The 16,009-nt window shown below is 32.8% G+C and overlaps 1 protein-coding gene across 1 annotated transcript in view; it reads left to right on the forward strand.

The window, feature by feature from the left end:
• Nucleotides 1-16,009, forward strand: part of UNC13C (unc-13 homolog C) — a 744,392-nt gene that overhangs the window by 314,106 nt on the left and 414,277 nt on the right. The window contains exons 8-9 of the mRNA XM_051980682.1: nt 3,434-3,661; nt 7,932-8,073. Of these exons, the coding sequence (XP_051836642.1) occupies nt 3,434-3,661; nt 7,932-8,073 (370 nt within the window). The remainder of the gene's footprint in view (nt 1-3,433; nt 3,662-7,931; nt 8,074-16,009) is intronic.

Here is a 16,009-nt window from a genome sequence, read left to right on the forward strand (position 1 = left end):
ACCAAAGGAAAATGGAATGATGTGATCTAGGGTGAGATTCACACTCATCTAGGAATATTAGGCACTCTGGATAGTTTATAAATTCTGTAGGACTCAGTCAATAGGGAAGCAGGGAAGGACTTACATTTCAGGATAGGAAAGAGATAATGCAAGTTATTCTACTTGTCATCAGTCTGACTGAGTCCTAGTTTCATCCACTAGCTTTATGTCACTTGATTTATGTTTGTAAACTCCTTCAAAATGAATTGTAGAACTTTTTTCTTTTGTTTACAATCTTTGAAAGTATCAAGTTTAGGTCTTTGAGTATATATTCTCCTTAACTCCCAGCTTCCATCATAATATTCATTGCTTGAAAATTTTTGCAAACTATGATGGTGGTGATGGTGTTAGATCCTAGAGTAGTTTGCCATTTCTTTCTCTGGTTCATTTTTACAGATAAGGAAACTGAGGCCAGCAGGATTAAGTGATTTGCCCAGGGTCACATAGCTAGTAAGTATATGAGACCAGATTTGAATTTAGGAAGATGAGTCTTCATAATTCCAAGATAGATGTATCTATCTATTGCACAATCACGCTATCCCCTTTTCTTTTTCCTTTAATAGGACTTTGGAGACACAGAATTTCCCTAAACACTTCTTTATCACCACCTCCCCAAAATTAGCATGGTGTCTCATTTTCACTTTTTATTACAATTATTTATTTCTTTAGATTATCTTTTGACCTTTTCATTATTATTGTCTGAGTCATTTGTTCTCATTTCTATTATGGTAGTTTTTAATTCATTTATTCTTTAAATGAATCCCACTTTTCATTTATGAATTCTTCATCTTCTAGTATTTTAGGCCATTTTTAATAAATGTGTTGTACTATACTAAAAAAATAGCATAATATTAATTTCTTATTTGGTAACCACCAAATAGATTTCATATCTATTTTTGAATATTTTATTCAGATCCTTAGCTTCTTTCCCAATTATCTTTTATAATATTTGTCTAAGTCTGAAAAACTCATTAATATCTTCCACAAATATTGTCTTACTGTCTTGGTCTTCCTGTAATTTAATTAGTTTTAACTTTAAGTACTTTTTGCCATTTAATGTATGTGTGTGTGTGTGTATATGTACATATGTACATACATATACACACATAGACATATATATGGTGTGTATATACATATTTATATGTGTACATATATCTAGCATGTGTATATACATATTTATACATGAATATATCTATACCAAGATGAACTATATATAGATAAACATAGTATTTGTTCATTAAAGATGATTTAATTTCTTTGCCTATTTCTTTTAACTATCTCTGAAATAGATTGTTATGCTTGCTTTACTGAACTTTGGAAGTTTGATTATGAGGTGTATTGTATGTGGTTTTTCCCCCTCTGCTTTGGATCAACAGATTTTAGACCATATATGTAGATCTCTGATTCCAGTAATTTAAGATATTTTCCTTTTATGCTTCTTGAGTTAAAGTACTGAGAAAATTGTTGTAATTTTGTTGTATTATGTTCTTCTAGGAATCAGTTAAATTTTAAGTTATTTTCTCTTCCTCTATCCTCATTCCTCAGTCAAGTTATTTTAATGGTACATACATGCATACATACATACAAACACCATAGCTTGTTATTGTTGTTGTTTCAATCTGATGAGGTCCTTTTACCTTAAAATGTTTGGTTTTTTTTATTACATTTAGTGAATTTCTCGCTATTTTGGAAATGGAACTAAATTTGACCAGAATCTTTCATTTTACCACTTTCCTAAAGATCATTAACTATGTAATTACAGCAATTTAAAACCATTTTAAGTTAATTATACCATATAAATGTATGTATTGTATTATTAACTTGCTACAAATATTCTTAATATTTTAGTATGCACAAGTTGTGATTGTGCATCTGTTCTAATGCACATTAAAAATATGGGCATTTAACTTGCTCTTTCAAATTAGTTTCAACAGGATGCTTCAATTTTAAACATTCTTTTGCTTTTTAAATATAAATAAAACTTATTAATTTAATATCAATATTAATCGATAATTGGTAACATATATAATATATAATAATTGGTAAAATATCAAAAGGTTAAGTGTTTAGGTCAAGATAAATAACAGGTAATCATTTCTTCATATAATTATAATATTCATCATTTTTAAGCAGTTCTAATCATTTAGTAATTTTATTTTTTAAATTTACAAACTGTAGGAAATAAATACTGTATCTATCAAAAATGAAAATTTTAAATTTCATTATTTTAGGAGATAAAATTGAATTATTTTAAGAGATCAAAAAATAAGTCTATATTTGACCTTTTAATGCTATCTTCATTGTTAGTATGTGGTTGGTGTGCCCATTAAACATAAAGACATAATTGGTAAATAGTTATAACTGAGTGAACTTGTTCTTTTTTTCTCTTCATGATTTCCTGGTAGTAGGAGAAATGGGGATGTGCAGATGAGTGACTGCATCTTTATTGTGTTGGCTATAGTAGCAACATAATTTTATGTAGTCAATATATGGCTAGATGCAGGTATTGCAGTGGTAGACAAATACATATGGCTTCAAGGCAGGTAGGTTATGCAGTGGATAATGCTGAATAAATTCCAGTTCAGTGCCAAAGACTTACTAGCTTATGTGACCTGGGTAAGTCATTTAGCTTCTGTTTGCCTCAACTGCAAAATGGGAATAATAACTTCACCAGTCTCAACAGGTTGTTGTGAGAAACAAAGGAGATATATTAGTGAGGTGCTGAGCACAGTGCTTGATACATAATAGATACTATATAGATTATTATTCCCTTTCTTCCCTCTAATATATCAAAGACAGATGACCAATGAAAGTAAAGAAAATGTTATGAAATAAACATTGAGCTTATAACATGCTCTCTCTCTCAAATGACATTGTAATAATATTCTTTATGCCTTTTCATAATAGGATGATCTTATTTATCCATCTATGTTTATTTCTTTCATCCATCCAACCCAATAAATGTTTGTTGAGTGTTCTCTATGTATTAGGCCCTCTGCTAAAAGGGATAAAATTAACAAAGAGAGAGAAAAGAAAGAAAGAGAGAGACAGAGACAGAGACAGACAGACAGACACAGAGACAGAGAGACAGACAGACAGACAGAGACAGACAGAGAGAGAGAGAGAGAGAGAGAAACAGAGACACAGAGACACAGAGAGAGGCAGAGACACAGAGAAAGACCCTCCCCTCAAGCAATTTATAAGACCAGAGGTGGAACAGTGGGAATGTAATATACACAAAGAACCAGAAAGTATGGCTATGAGACCTCTGGGGGTACCTGATTCAAAGGTATTATGTTTGATGGAGTTGAAGCCAGGCAGAGCAACAGATGCAAAATAGATGTGCAACAATAAAAAATTTAGTACACTGATAATGCTTAACGGTTTATCTTAGGAGCTGCCGAGAAGAGTTCTAAGCATGGTGCTGAAGATAAGACTCAGACAATAATTACAGCCATGAAAGAACGGATGAAGATAAGAGAGAGAAATAGACCAGAAGTGTTTGAAGTGATTCAGGAAATGTTCCAAGTTTCGAAAGAAGACTTTGTACAATATACAAAGGCTGCCAAACAAAGTGTATTGGATGGGACATCTAAATGGTCAGCAAAAATAACCATTACAGGTGAGAAGATCAAATAAAATAGATCTCATTTTGGATTTCAATATGGGAAGGCTGGAGTTAAATCATGTTTCAAAAACTCAATAGATGTGTGACAACTTCTGTCAGACTCAATTTTTCTCATCTTTAAAACAGATAATAAAACATATTTCTTAGGTTGTGTGATTCAAATGAGATTATATATATGTGTGTGTATATATATATATAATATACTTTGAAAGCTGTACAAAGTTATATAAATATTAGTTTTTATCATTATGGTTATTTCATAATAAGATTTTTATCTGAAACATTGGGAATTACAGCAAAAAACAAATAAGTTTCGATAGGAAAAGTACATCAAATAGTTAATAACAATAAAAATGACAATAATAATAAAATCCAGACAAAGGAGAAGTTTTGCCACCATGCTATCTCTTGGTCAGAGAATACCTGGAGTATTGTGATTACTTCAGAGTGCTGTGTTAGAGAAAGGACATTTACAAGTTCTTCAGTGCACTAGAGGGGTAAGCAGTGTGGAGGAGAGAAGGAAACATACTGGAGAGATGCTTCAAAGGTAAAATTGACAGGTCTTGGCAACAGATGGGATATGTGGAGTAAGAGATATTGAGGAATCTGACTGAAGTACTTATAGGATTGGTGTTGTTCTCTACTATAATAGGAAAGGTAGGAGGGGGAGGGTTTTATGGGGAAAGATAATGAGTTCTAACATTTTGTGATTCAGAAATGCAAAAATTTTAAAATTAAAATCTAAAATATGCATAGTTATCACACTACATCAAACATAAGTTTTCTATTTGTCATCAAATTATAACACAAACCACATGTAAAGAAAAGAAAGTCATTCCTTTTAGCCTAAAGATAATTTTTTGTTTTATACTTGAGGCTATTTCCTTTTTTTTTTTTTTTTTTTTTTAACAGGGAGAGAAGATTAGATTGACTTTAGGAGATTGCAAATTTTCATTAATATCCCTAACCTTCTTTCAGGGCCAACTTTGTCATATTAATATATTTATTGGTGTTCTTAGGTATGAAATTATGGACTACAGTATCTGTAAAGAATTAAACTCAAATGTTTAAATGTCTATTTTGGGCACCAGATAAATTGTAAAAGATGCCACTTTTGTGTGCCATTGCTAAATTGCGATAATAATTAATGTTTTCAGTGGGTTTCTTTAAAAAAAATCACCTGCATTTAGCACATGAGCATTGAAGTTCAAGATAGTCTATATATATTTTTTCCTGAGTCTAATATTTAGAATCTTCTCCACTTTCCTATGTCACTAAGAATAACTACTTTTGAATCTTGAAAACTCTACTCAAGGTTCTTGTGCTGACTTTACATAGTGAAAAATAACTTGAAGATTTTGTTCTTACCTGTTCAATTTGATCAGACAGTAGAATCATTTAATTCATAAGTATAGGAGAATTATAAAAGTTAGGACTAGAAAGATCTTAGTGACACTTGGCTCCCTTATTTTACATATAACAAAATTGGCCTAGAGAAATCAAATTATTTGCTGAATGTCACATAGGTAATTATTGAGTGGGAGGTTGAACAGAGATTCTATAACTGAGTGCATTGTCCACCAACAAATATACTTTAATTCACTATATTATTAATAAACATTTAAATGGATTTATGATCTCATCAGTCATTTTACTTGCAATAAGAGAATGGTTCATTCCTGATCCTTTTGTAACTACTCTTGTCCATGTTGTTCCAAAGATTTGTTTAAAGAATCCACTCAGTGTAATGGGAAAGCACTTTTTTGAGTTTTCCTGATAGAAGTTTGCAAATGGAGCATGTATAATGGCCATCTATTTTTGATATCTTTTGTGTTAGTTCTTTATATTTATTTATTTATTTACTGTGAAGGAGCAGCACAGGGTTTTTGAATCAGGAAGCATCATTTTCTTTTTAAGTTTAATTCTAGTCTTAGGCACTAGATGTGTGACTTTGGGCAAGCCGCTTAACCCTGTTTGCCTCAGTTTCCTTACCTGCAAAATGAGTTGCAGAAGGAAATGACAAACTGTTATCTTTGCCAAAGTAACCCCAAATGGGGACACATAGAATTAGGCACAACTGAAAAACAATTCAACATTGGTTATGTATTATAGCTTGCTAATATCTACTACTTATTTTAAATTATCTTCTGGAGGCAAAATGGACAATTTTTATATTGTCAGCCCATGTGGTACAAAGGAAAGGTTCAGGCTTTGACATTTACTACCTAACTCCTTTAATTTCTCTGGAATTTTAATCAGTGTCCTTATTAGGGTGCCTGAGAACACTGATTAGTGAAGTGCATTTCCTACCTCTTAACAGAAAGCTGGCATTTTCTAGATCTAGAATGAAGCATACAATTTCAGATACAAACAATGTCTTGATTTTGGGGAGGGGACTAAGTGTAATAGTGAATGGAGTATTTAGGCCTGGAGTCAGGAAAATTCATTTTCCTGAGTTCAAATCTGCCCTCAGACACTTACTAGCTGTGTGATCCTGAACAAATTGTAATCCTAATTGGCTCACTTTCCTCATGTGTAAAATGAACTCTAAAAGGAAATAGCAAACCACCCCAGTATCTCTGCCAAGAAAACCTCAGATGGGCTCATGAAGAGTTGGACATGACTAAACGGGATTGAAAACATTGTTTTGCTTGACTGTACTTAAGACAATTGGCAGGGGTGGGGTGGGGGAAAGGGATCTCTGAGAAGTGATAGCATTGGTAATATTTTTGAAAAAGAAAAAGAATATCATATATATTTTTTAATTTCAGATCCTCTTTTTTACATTAGTAAAAGAAAAAAAAAAAGGAAAAGGGGGAGGAGGGGAGGAAGGATTAGTAGGACTTTATGGCCTCTATCCTGGGTTAAATCCATGATAATGTAGATATAGCAAAGCTTGAGTACATCTTCAGGTGCAATGACCAAAAATAGTGACATAATCCTAAATAATATTTCATTCATTACCATTTGTTTTCCAAAGATTATATTATGTACATTAATTAAACTTCATTTTAAGATTTTTTTTTAAATTATGTACAGATCACTATATCAGGCACTGGAGATATAAATATTAAATTTTGTAGCTTATTATTAAGTGAATGTGACACTTACATAGATAACTTAGAATTCAAGATATTATCTGAAAAGTTTGGGAGATAGATGAAAACTGAAGGTAAGATCCAAGTATCAAAATATCATTACTGATATAAATTGGGAGCAGGGGAAAATGTGGAATCACTGAAAGTTTCATGGAAGAAAAGTAATTTGAATTATTCTTTTAAAGATAAATAATAATTTAATAGTTGAAGAGGAGGAGAGAGAGCATAGAAGTCATAGAATTTAAATTTGAATGGGACTTTAGAGATGACCTAGTGCAATTCTTTCATTCTGTAGGGGGAGAAAATGAGGCCTTAGGTAGTAAAGTGATTTGCATTAAGTCATTGAAATGTTAAGTAGCAGAAGTAGGATTTCAATCTAATTATATCTTAAATCCAATGTTCTTTCCAGTACTTGTGGACATAGAGAATAGCATGAGCAAATTCTGGAAGAAGAAAAGCATAAGATGTGTTTAGGAGACACACATGACATCACATAATACATGCAAGGGAATATGAGAAAAATATGGATACATTGATTGATGACATTAGGTTTTGTAGGACTGGCAAAGGAATTTGACATTTGGGTTATGGAGATTGGGTATCAGTGAATATTTTCAAGTTGAGGAGTGATATAATTAGATCTATACTTGAACAAGATCATTTTGAGAAGAGTAGAAAGGAAAAACTGGAATGGAAAGAAAGAGTAATAGACCAATTAGGAGTTTGTGATAATAGCATATTCAGGAAATTATAAAGGCTTGTACTATGATGATGAGAGTGGGAAAGAGAGGATGTGATAAACCATTTGGGGAGGGAACAGTCAAAAACATTGTTTTTCCAACACAGGAGACTAAGTGAATAATGGGGACACTGATAAAAATTAATAAAACCAAAAAGAGAAATGTGTTTATGGAACTTGTTGAGTTTGAAGAACCAATGGGACATCCTTTGGACTGAGGTAGCAATACTGTGTTCTAGGGTAAGAAACATTACTCAGAAATAAAACAAAGGAGTACAGTGGAGTAACTAAGTCTAATTAAATATTCACTTTACCAGCCTCCCTGTATTTATACTCCTCTCTTCTGCCAACCATTGGAAAAATGTGTGTTGTCATATTTATATGAATTTCTTAACAGTAAAAATCGTTCATTTTGGTTTTATTTCAGTGGTTTCTGCCCAAGGCTTACAGGCTAAGGACAAAACAGGATCAAGTGATCCATATGTTACAGTTCAAGTTGGAAAGAACAAGAGAAGAACTAAAACTATTTTTGGAAACTTAAATCCAGTCTGGGATGAAAAATTTTATTTGTGAGTATGCAGTATGCAACAAAGTGATTTTTGAGGGAATAAATAAGGCAAATATACATGAGACCAAAAAGTTTCATTTTTTTCTTTAGAAAGTACTCTATAAATTAGTAATAAGAACTGATTTTGTTATTCTCTTGGTATAAAATTGTTAGTCATGATAAGTAAAACTTGGATAACCCTTCAAAATATGTAAGTCAACTAGAGTAAAATAAAATAGTTGAATGAACTGATATGTAATCAGTCTTAAAAAAACTTACTAAAATGTATTATTTCCTCCTTTTGTCACAATCATGTTTTATATATGGCATTGGATTTACAAAATATTGACAAATATTTAATTCTCCATCATGAAACCACGAATTTATTACATTGGTTGTTTTACATATTTGTGAACTGTCCATATTTCTAAATCTAGTCTTCAATATAGTGTAAAGTCTGGGTTAGCTCCCTGGAGGTCTCAGAATCAGCTGGAGTCAGGAGAAGCAAAAGTTCTTAGTCTTTAGGGGGAGAAGTGAAGGAGATGGACAAACTGCCACAAGCTCTCCACCAACCTCTCTTCTCCTCATCCTGCTGTAAAGTGAACTTCTCTCGCCTTTCTTACCCTACCTCTTGATCCTTACCTACAAGCATGGAACAGTGAGAAGGGCCGTTTTTCCAATTATATACTAATAGAATCATTGTCCAATAGGTAATTACCCTTAAGTGCTTGGTTGTCTGATTCAAGCACATCTTTTAAGAGTTTCAGCCCTTTTCAGTATAGCCTTCTAGGGTATTGAAAAGTGTTTTTCTTCAGCCCTTAGCTAAGATTCCTTACCTTTTTGTGGCATGTTGCACTGTTATACCACAGTATCTAATAGTTGTCTGAGAGTCAGAAAGTGCTGGTATCCCCCTAGTGCAGGTATCTCCCCTTCTTCCTTCCAGGAAGATGCCAGAGTCATTCTGACCCAGAAATGGGAGCTACATCAATATATTCATCAGGGTTCATCATCCCTTCAATGGGATCAAGACTTCTACAACTAAAGGAAATTTTTTTTAAAAGTCTCCCAAATGTTTCTAAGGGTGAATGTTTAATAATTTGATAAAATTTGCAGATCTTAAAGACTTCTAATTTTGACAATGGTTTGAATTTAAAAAGTGATTTACATCAATTTTTTAGTACTCCAGTCCTTGTATTGCCTTACCCCATGACAAACTTTTTTCTTCTTTATAGAAATGATTGTTATTTTTTTTAACCTCTGAGTCAAGTTTTTCACACTTCAAGAAATATATGACCCAATTGCTGGAGTGCTCTGAATGATTTTACTTGCTTTAATAAGTTTAATTGGGCTGTTTTTTTTTTTTTTTTTGAAATAGTTTGTTGGTTTTTGATGTTTTCACTTTGTGTTTTGATATGACTGATCCTATTTCATTTTGGGCTTTAATGTTCCTTGAAAGTCTTGGCTTCCTTCCCCCAATATCCTCTGCAATATCTTTAACAGCAACTGAAATTGCTTTTTAAAAGCTACAATCTTTGAACCATTATCCATTCTTAAAAACCACAGAATTAAAGACAGCTTAAAAAATAGCAGTAGAATATGTTTATGGGAAACAATCTTGGACTCTACTGACAAAGAAGTACAGAAAGGTGAGAAAATCAAATAAATTGGATTTATCTGATAAAAGTGAGAATTTGTGATTCAGTTTAAAAATCATCACAGGAACTCACTGTTTTCCTCCCTCCTCTGGTCCCTTCCTTCTGCCTTTTTATTCTTTCTTTTTCTTTCTCCCCCTCACTCTCCTTCACTAACTTTTTCTTGCTTTCCTTCTCCCTCTCCCATTTTAGAAGTATGTTATTGTATGCCCTTTACCTAAAAGTAATGGATGAAGAAGTATTTGTGCCTAAGAATCTTGAGAATAAAAAGTACCTTAGGCACCTTATACTTTACATTAGTCTCAACCACATCTGCACCACACTCTGAGAAGAGACTGTTTAGCTACTCTATAACCTATTAAATTTATAGCAACCTTTTTAAAGGGAATTCTTTCTTAAATTTAACTCATACTGTAATGTTCCTATAGACAAAATAATTTTTTCAAGTGTCTTTTGCTCTGTTCCTTCATTCAACAGAATATAAAATAACTATCAGTAACATATTAGGGAGAGCAAAAAAAGAAAAATGTTGTTCATCATAAATTTAAGACTCTCCAAAAATTGTTGCTCCCTTTTCTAGCCTCATTGCACATAGCTCATAATCTTCATATAAGCTAAAATGACCTGTTTACTATCTCCTGCATATATCTAGCTTTTTCCTTTCTGTGCCAATGTGTTCCACCCCAACAATTCAAGCCCATAAATTGCTCTTAACTGTTCATTAAGCTTAAGTTATTGTTAGCTACCATTATATTTATTTCAACTATACTTTGGCTTTCATAGATGCTTCATGTACTTTTCTTTTTTCTTTCTTTGGGCATCTATTTATTTAATATTTTCCAGGTACATTTAAAACATTTTTTATATTTATTTTTAAAACTTTGAGTTCCAGATATGCTGTCTTATCCCCACCCCCAAACCCCATTAGGAAACCACATATGAAGTTAGACCAAACATCTTCATTAAAGTCATGTTGTAAAAAAAAATAGATCTTCCCTCCTAATAAAAAAAGCCCTCAAAAATAAAGTTAAAAGAGAGAGAAAAGAGAGAGACAGAAAGACACAGAGACAGACAGAGAGAGAGACAGAAAGACAGAGACAAAGAGAAAGACAGAAAGTATTCAGACAAAATCAGTTTCTTTTTTGGGTATGGGTAGAATATTTTTATCATAAATCTTTCAGAATAGTCATGGATCATTGTACTGCTGAGAGTAGCAAAGTCATTTACAGTTGCTCATCCCAAAACCATTGCTATTACTTTGTATACAGTCCATTTCGTTTTGCTTAAATTCATGGAGAACTTTTCAGGTTTTATTCTGAGAGCATCCTGCTTGTCATTATATTCCATGACAATCACATACCAAACTTTATTCAGCCATTGCTCAGTTGATAGGCACCTCTCAATTTCCAATGTTTTGCTCTAAGAAAGCTGCTACAAATATTATTGTATGTATAGATTCTTTTTCTTTAAAAAAAAATCTCTTTTGTTATTCATGCCTAGCACTGGTATTGTTAAGTCAAAATATATACATGAATTTATAGCCCTTTGACATAGATTATATCTTTTGATCATTTGCCATTTGAGGCATAGCTCTTATTTTTTTGATATAAATTTGATTCAGTTCCCTCTGTTTGAAAAATAACACCTTATCAGAGAAACTTGCTTCAAAATCATTTTTATAATTACTATTACTAACGGTATTTCCCTCCATTTATTCTATTCTCTTTCTTCTTTTACCTCTCTGTCCTGCAAAGAGTTTTGCTATTGCCCACTCCCTCCCTCAAAATGCCCTCTCTTATTATTCTCCCCTTTCAACCATTGTATTCCCCTCCTATTATTCTGCAGGATAAGATAGATTTCTATATCCATATTAAGTATATATATGTTATTTCCTCTGTGAGCCAATTCTGACAAGAGTAAGGTTCATTCATTGCCCTTCTCCTCCCCCATTTCCCCTTCACTGAAAAAGCTTTTTCTTGCCTCTTTTATGGCAGAAAATTTATACCATTCCACTTGTCCCTTTCTCTTTCTGCCAGTACATTCCTCCCTCACCTCTTCATTTCATCATTTTAAGATATTATCCCTTTACATTCAATTCAACACTTGTGCCCTTTGTCTATACATACTCCTTCAAACCGCCATAATAATGAGAAAGTTCTAAAGTATCATCTTCCCAAGAAGGAATGTAAACAGATAAACCTAATTAAGTCCTTGTGCTATCACTTTTCTTGATTACCTTTTTATCTTTCTCTTGAGTCCTGTATTTGAAAATCAAAATTTCCATTTGGTCTTTTCATCAGAAATGCTTGAAAATCCTCTATTTCATTGAATATCTACCTTTTTCTCCTGAATGATTATACTGTTTTGTGGGGTAGGTGATTCTTGGTTGTAATATTAGCTCCATTGCTCTTTGGAATATCATATTCCCAAACTCTCTGGTCCTTTAAATAGAACCTGCTAAATCTTGTGGTTCAATCCTGACTGTGGTTCCACTATACTTGAGTTATTTCTTTCTGGATCCTTGCAATATTTTTTAATTTGATCTGGGAGTTCCAGAATTTGGCTATAACATTCCTGGAAGTTTTCATTTTGGGGTGTCTTTAAGAGGGATTGATAGGTTCTTTCAATTTCTGTTTTAACCTCTGGTTCTAGAATATCAGGACAGTTTTCCTTGATAATTTCTTGAAAGATGATGGAAAGGCTCTATTATTTGTTCATGACTTTAAAATATAACAATAATTTTTAAATTCTCTCTCCTGGATCTATTTTCCAGGCCAGTTGTTTTTCCAGTGAGATATTTCATGTTTTTCTATGTTTTTTCTTTTTTGGTTTTGCTTTATTATATCTTGATTTCTCATAATGTCATTAGTTTCCACCCAAAGAAAGAACACTGGGAAATGAATATAAACTGTTTGCGTTTTTGTTTTTCTTCCCGGGTTATTTATACCTTCTGAATCCAATTCTCCCTGTGCAACAAGAGAACTGTTCGGTTCTGCACACATATATTGTATCTAGGATATACTGTAATCTATTTAACATGTATAAGACTGCTTGCCATCTGGGGGAGGGGGTGGAAAGAGGGAGGGGAAAAGTTGGAACAGAAGTGAGTGCAAGAGATAATGTTATTAAAAATTACCCTGGCATGGGTTCTGTCACTAAAAAGTTATTAAATAAAAAAGAAACAATCTTTATTTAAAGGAAAAAAAATAAAGCCACATGGCCTGTGGTCCAATCTCAAAAAAAAAAAAAAAAGTCATTAGTTTCCATTTGCTGAATTCTATTTTTTTAAGAAATTATTTTCCTCAAAAAAAAAAAAAAGAAGAAGAAATTATTTTCCTCTATGAGTTCTTGTGTCTACTTTCCCAGTTGGCCAATTTTGTTTTTTAACATATTCTTCTTCTCATCAGCTGTTTGCATTTCCTTTTACATTCTCTCAATTCTTTTCCTATTTTTTCCTTATCTCTTTTACTTGATTTTCATAATACTTTTTGAATTCTCCCATAGCTGAGACCCATTCTTATTTATCTTAGAGGCTTTGGATGTAGGATCTTTGTCTTTGTTATCTTCTGTATATGCATTTTGATCTTTCTTGTCACCACAGTAACTTTCTAAGGTCAGAACTTTTTTTGTTGTCTGCTCTTTACTTGGCTTTTTAATTTTTGTTAAAGTAGGGCTCAGTTTCCAGTGTGGAAAGTGCACAGTACCATTGCTTCAGGGATTTTGTGAAACTGTATTCAGAGATCCTTCTGGAGACCTGACCACAAGCACTCCTTTCTCCCCTGGAATTGCCTCACTATTAGACTTTTTATGCTGACCTTCCAGATCCTTTTTGGTGACTCTGTGCTAAGAGGTCTTGAAGTCACCAGTATTGTCTCTGATTCAGAGGTCCTGCTTTGCTGACTCTGGATCCAGGACTGAGCCAGGGACTACACTGCCCCAGGACTATACACTGGACTCCCACTCTGTTGTCATAGACCTTTTCTACTGACTTTTTAAGTTGTTTTTGGCTGGAAAATGTTCTATTCTATCTGTTTGGGTGTTCTGATGCTTTAAAATTTGTTGAGTCATTATTTAAAAGAATTTGGAGCAGTTGGAGGAAAAATTGAGAGTTTCTGTCTTTACTCCACCATCTTGGCTTCATCCCCTGAACATATTTTTCTTTCATGATTCTCTATTGTGTATTTGGCCATAATGTTTTTTCTATACATTTCTGATATTTTATTTGTTTCTCTTGTTAACTTTCATTGGGTTGTGAGTAGTTTTATTGTGGATATTGTCTCCTGGTGTCTTTTTTTTTTTTTTAAACTTAACTATCAAGTAAATATTGTCGACTCTTGGCTGTATCAACAGTTCTCTGTGACTCACAGAACTTTGCCTGTATTCCATATGATGATAAAGTACTAAACCCCCAGGGGAAAAATGACACTTCATTCTCTACTGCCTCGAAGCTTCCTTTTGGAAATATGAACCTAGATAGAAGTAGTATAGTCTGAAATAGACTCCATTTGCATATATAGAGGCATAATGAACATTTGTCTTATTGAGGGAAAACTTAGCATCTGATAATGTATGGTCTTCTGTGGAAATCTAATATGAATGATCTTCCAGCAGGTTTATTCATACTCCTACAGTTAAGACTGAGTCCAGCTTCACCACGTGGGATTAGGCTAAATTAGAGCTACAATTAGACAGAACTAGCGTCTTTTTTTTTTTTTCCTGGTGCCTGATATCTGGGAGAATGCTTTCTTTCTCCAGTTTTCCTGCCAAGCTCCCTCTTATTCCATATGCTTCCTCTAGGCTATAGAATTGCTGTTCATAGTTCTGAACTAGGCTAGGTATGGAAAAGGCACAGGTGAGGCAATATTGGAATTTGCTAGATTAACTCTCTGTTGATTTGAAAGAATATTGTTCCTCCTTTGAATTAAATAGGAAATAAAAATAAATAGGTTGCCAAAGCATCAGAGTTAGTAAATAAAAGAGTTTCTACTTAGTCCAAAATCTTGGTCTCAGTCCTTAATCCCACCTCCATATTCCGGATATATTTCACTGAAATAAAATTTTAAAATATGAATAATTTATATTTGTACATCTTAGTTGATATGAATACCACTCTATTTAGTTTTATTTTTAATAAAGCATTCCGTTATATTGACATTATACTCATTTTTTGTACATTTCAGTGGCATTCTTTATATTTATGCTTCCTTTATATATATGCTTTGTGTATATGTGTGTGTGTGTGTTTCCTGAAGCAGCAGGAATTCCAATTTAATCAATGGTACCCTGTTAGCCATGTAGAATACAGAAGATAAAATAGAGATGCCAGAAAAAGTCTCGTTTAAAATATTAATGTTTTAGTTGGTTTTCCTTATGTAAATCATCTAGAGAGTTATTAAAATCATACATTTATTTTTTAAGTTTTATTTTCATTTTATATTTTTACTGTGATCAATGTGTCCAAAATATAAGAATAATTTGAGAGAGACTTATTTCACTGATTCCTCTAGCAATATGATCTGGTTGGAGAGAGTACGTGGAGAATAGTGAAGTTAAATCCAGAAAAACCTGATTTCAAGATCACACCTTTAACTCTTATCACTGTGGGCAAAAACTCATGTAGTCACCCTGTGCATTTAACTGTTTAGGATTTATTGCTAAATCAGTGTTAAACTGAAGTTGGCACAGTGAGTTCTTAATGTCAATATTTCAGCTCTAAATTAAAGTCACATATCCTTTGCATATTTGCATCTTTTTCTGCCTAGTATATTTCCAAGAGATTCCATTAATGTCTGCTAACTCATTTAATTTTTGTTATATCTTTTTGTGAATTCTAGGGCTTTGTCATGATCACAAAAATTTAAATTAGTTTCAGAACTGATCTTTTTTTTCTTTTTTTAATATTTTATTTTATTTTATAATAACTTTATATTGACAGAATCCATGCCAGAGTAATTTTTTTTACAACATTATCCCTTGCACTCGCTTCTGTTGCGATTTTTCCCCTCCCTCCCTCCACCCTCTCCCCTAGATGGCAAGCAGTCCTGTATATGTTAGATATGTTGCAGTATATCCTAGATACAATATATGTTTGCAGAACTGAACAGTTCTCTTGTTGCACAGGGAAAATCGGATTCAGAAGGTAAAAATAGCCCGGGAAGAAAAACAAAAATGCAAATAGTTCATATTCATTTCCCAGTGTTCTTTCTTGGGTGTGGCTGCTTCAGTCCATCATTTATCAATTGAAACTGAATTAGGTCTCTTTGTCAAAGAAATCCACTTCCATCAGAATACATCCTCATACAATAT

The sequence above is a fragment of the Antechinus flavipes genome, chromosome 2 (genome assembly GCF_016432865.1).
Source record: "Antechinus flavipes isolate AdamAnt ecotype Samford, QLD, Australia chromosome 2, AdamAnt_v2, whole genome shotgun sequence".
Lineage (NCBI taxonomy): Eukaryota > Metazoa > Chordata > Mammalia > Dasyuromorphia > Dasyuridae > Antechinus > Antechinus flavipes.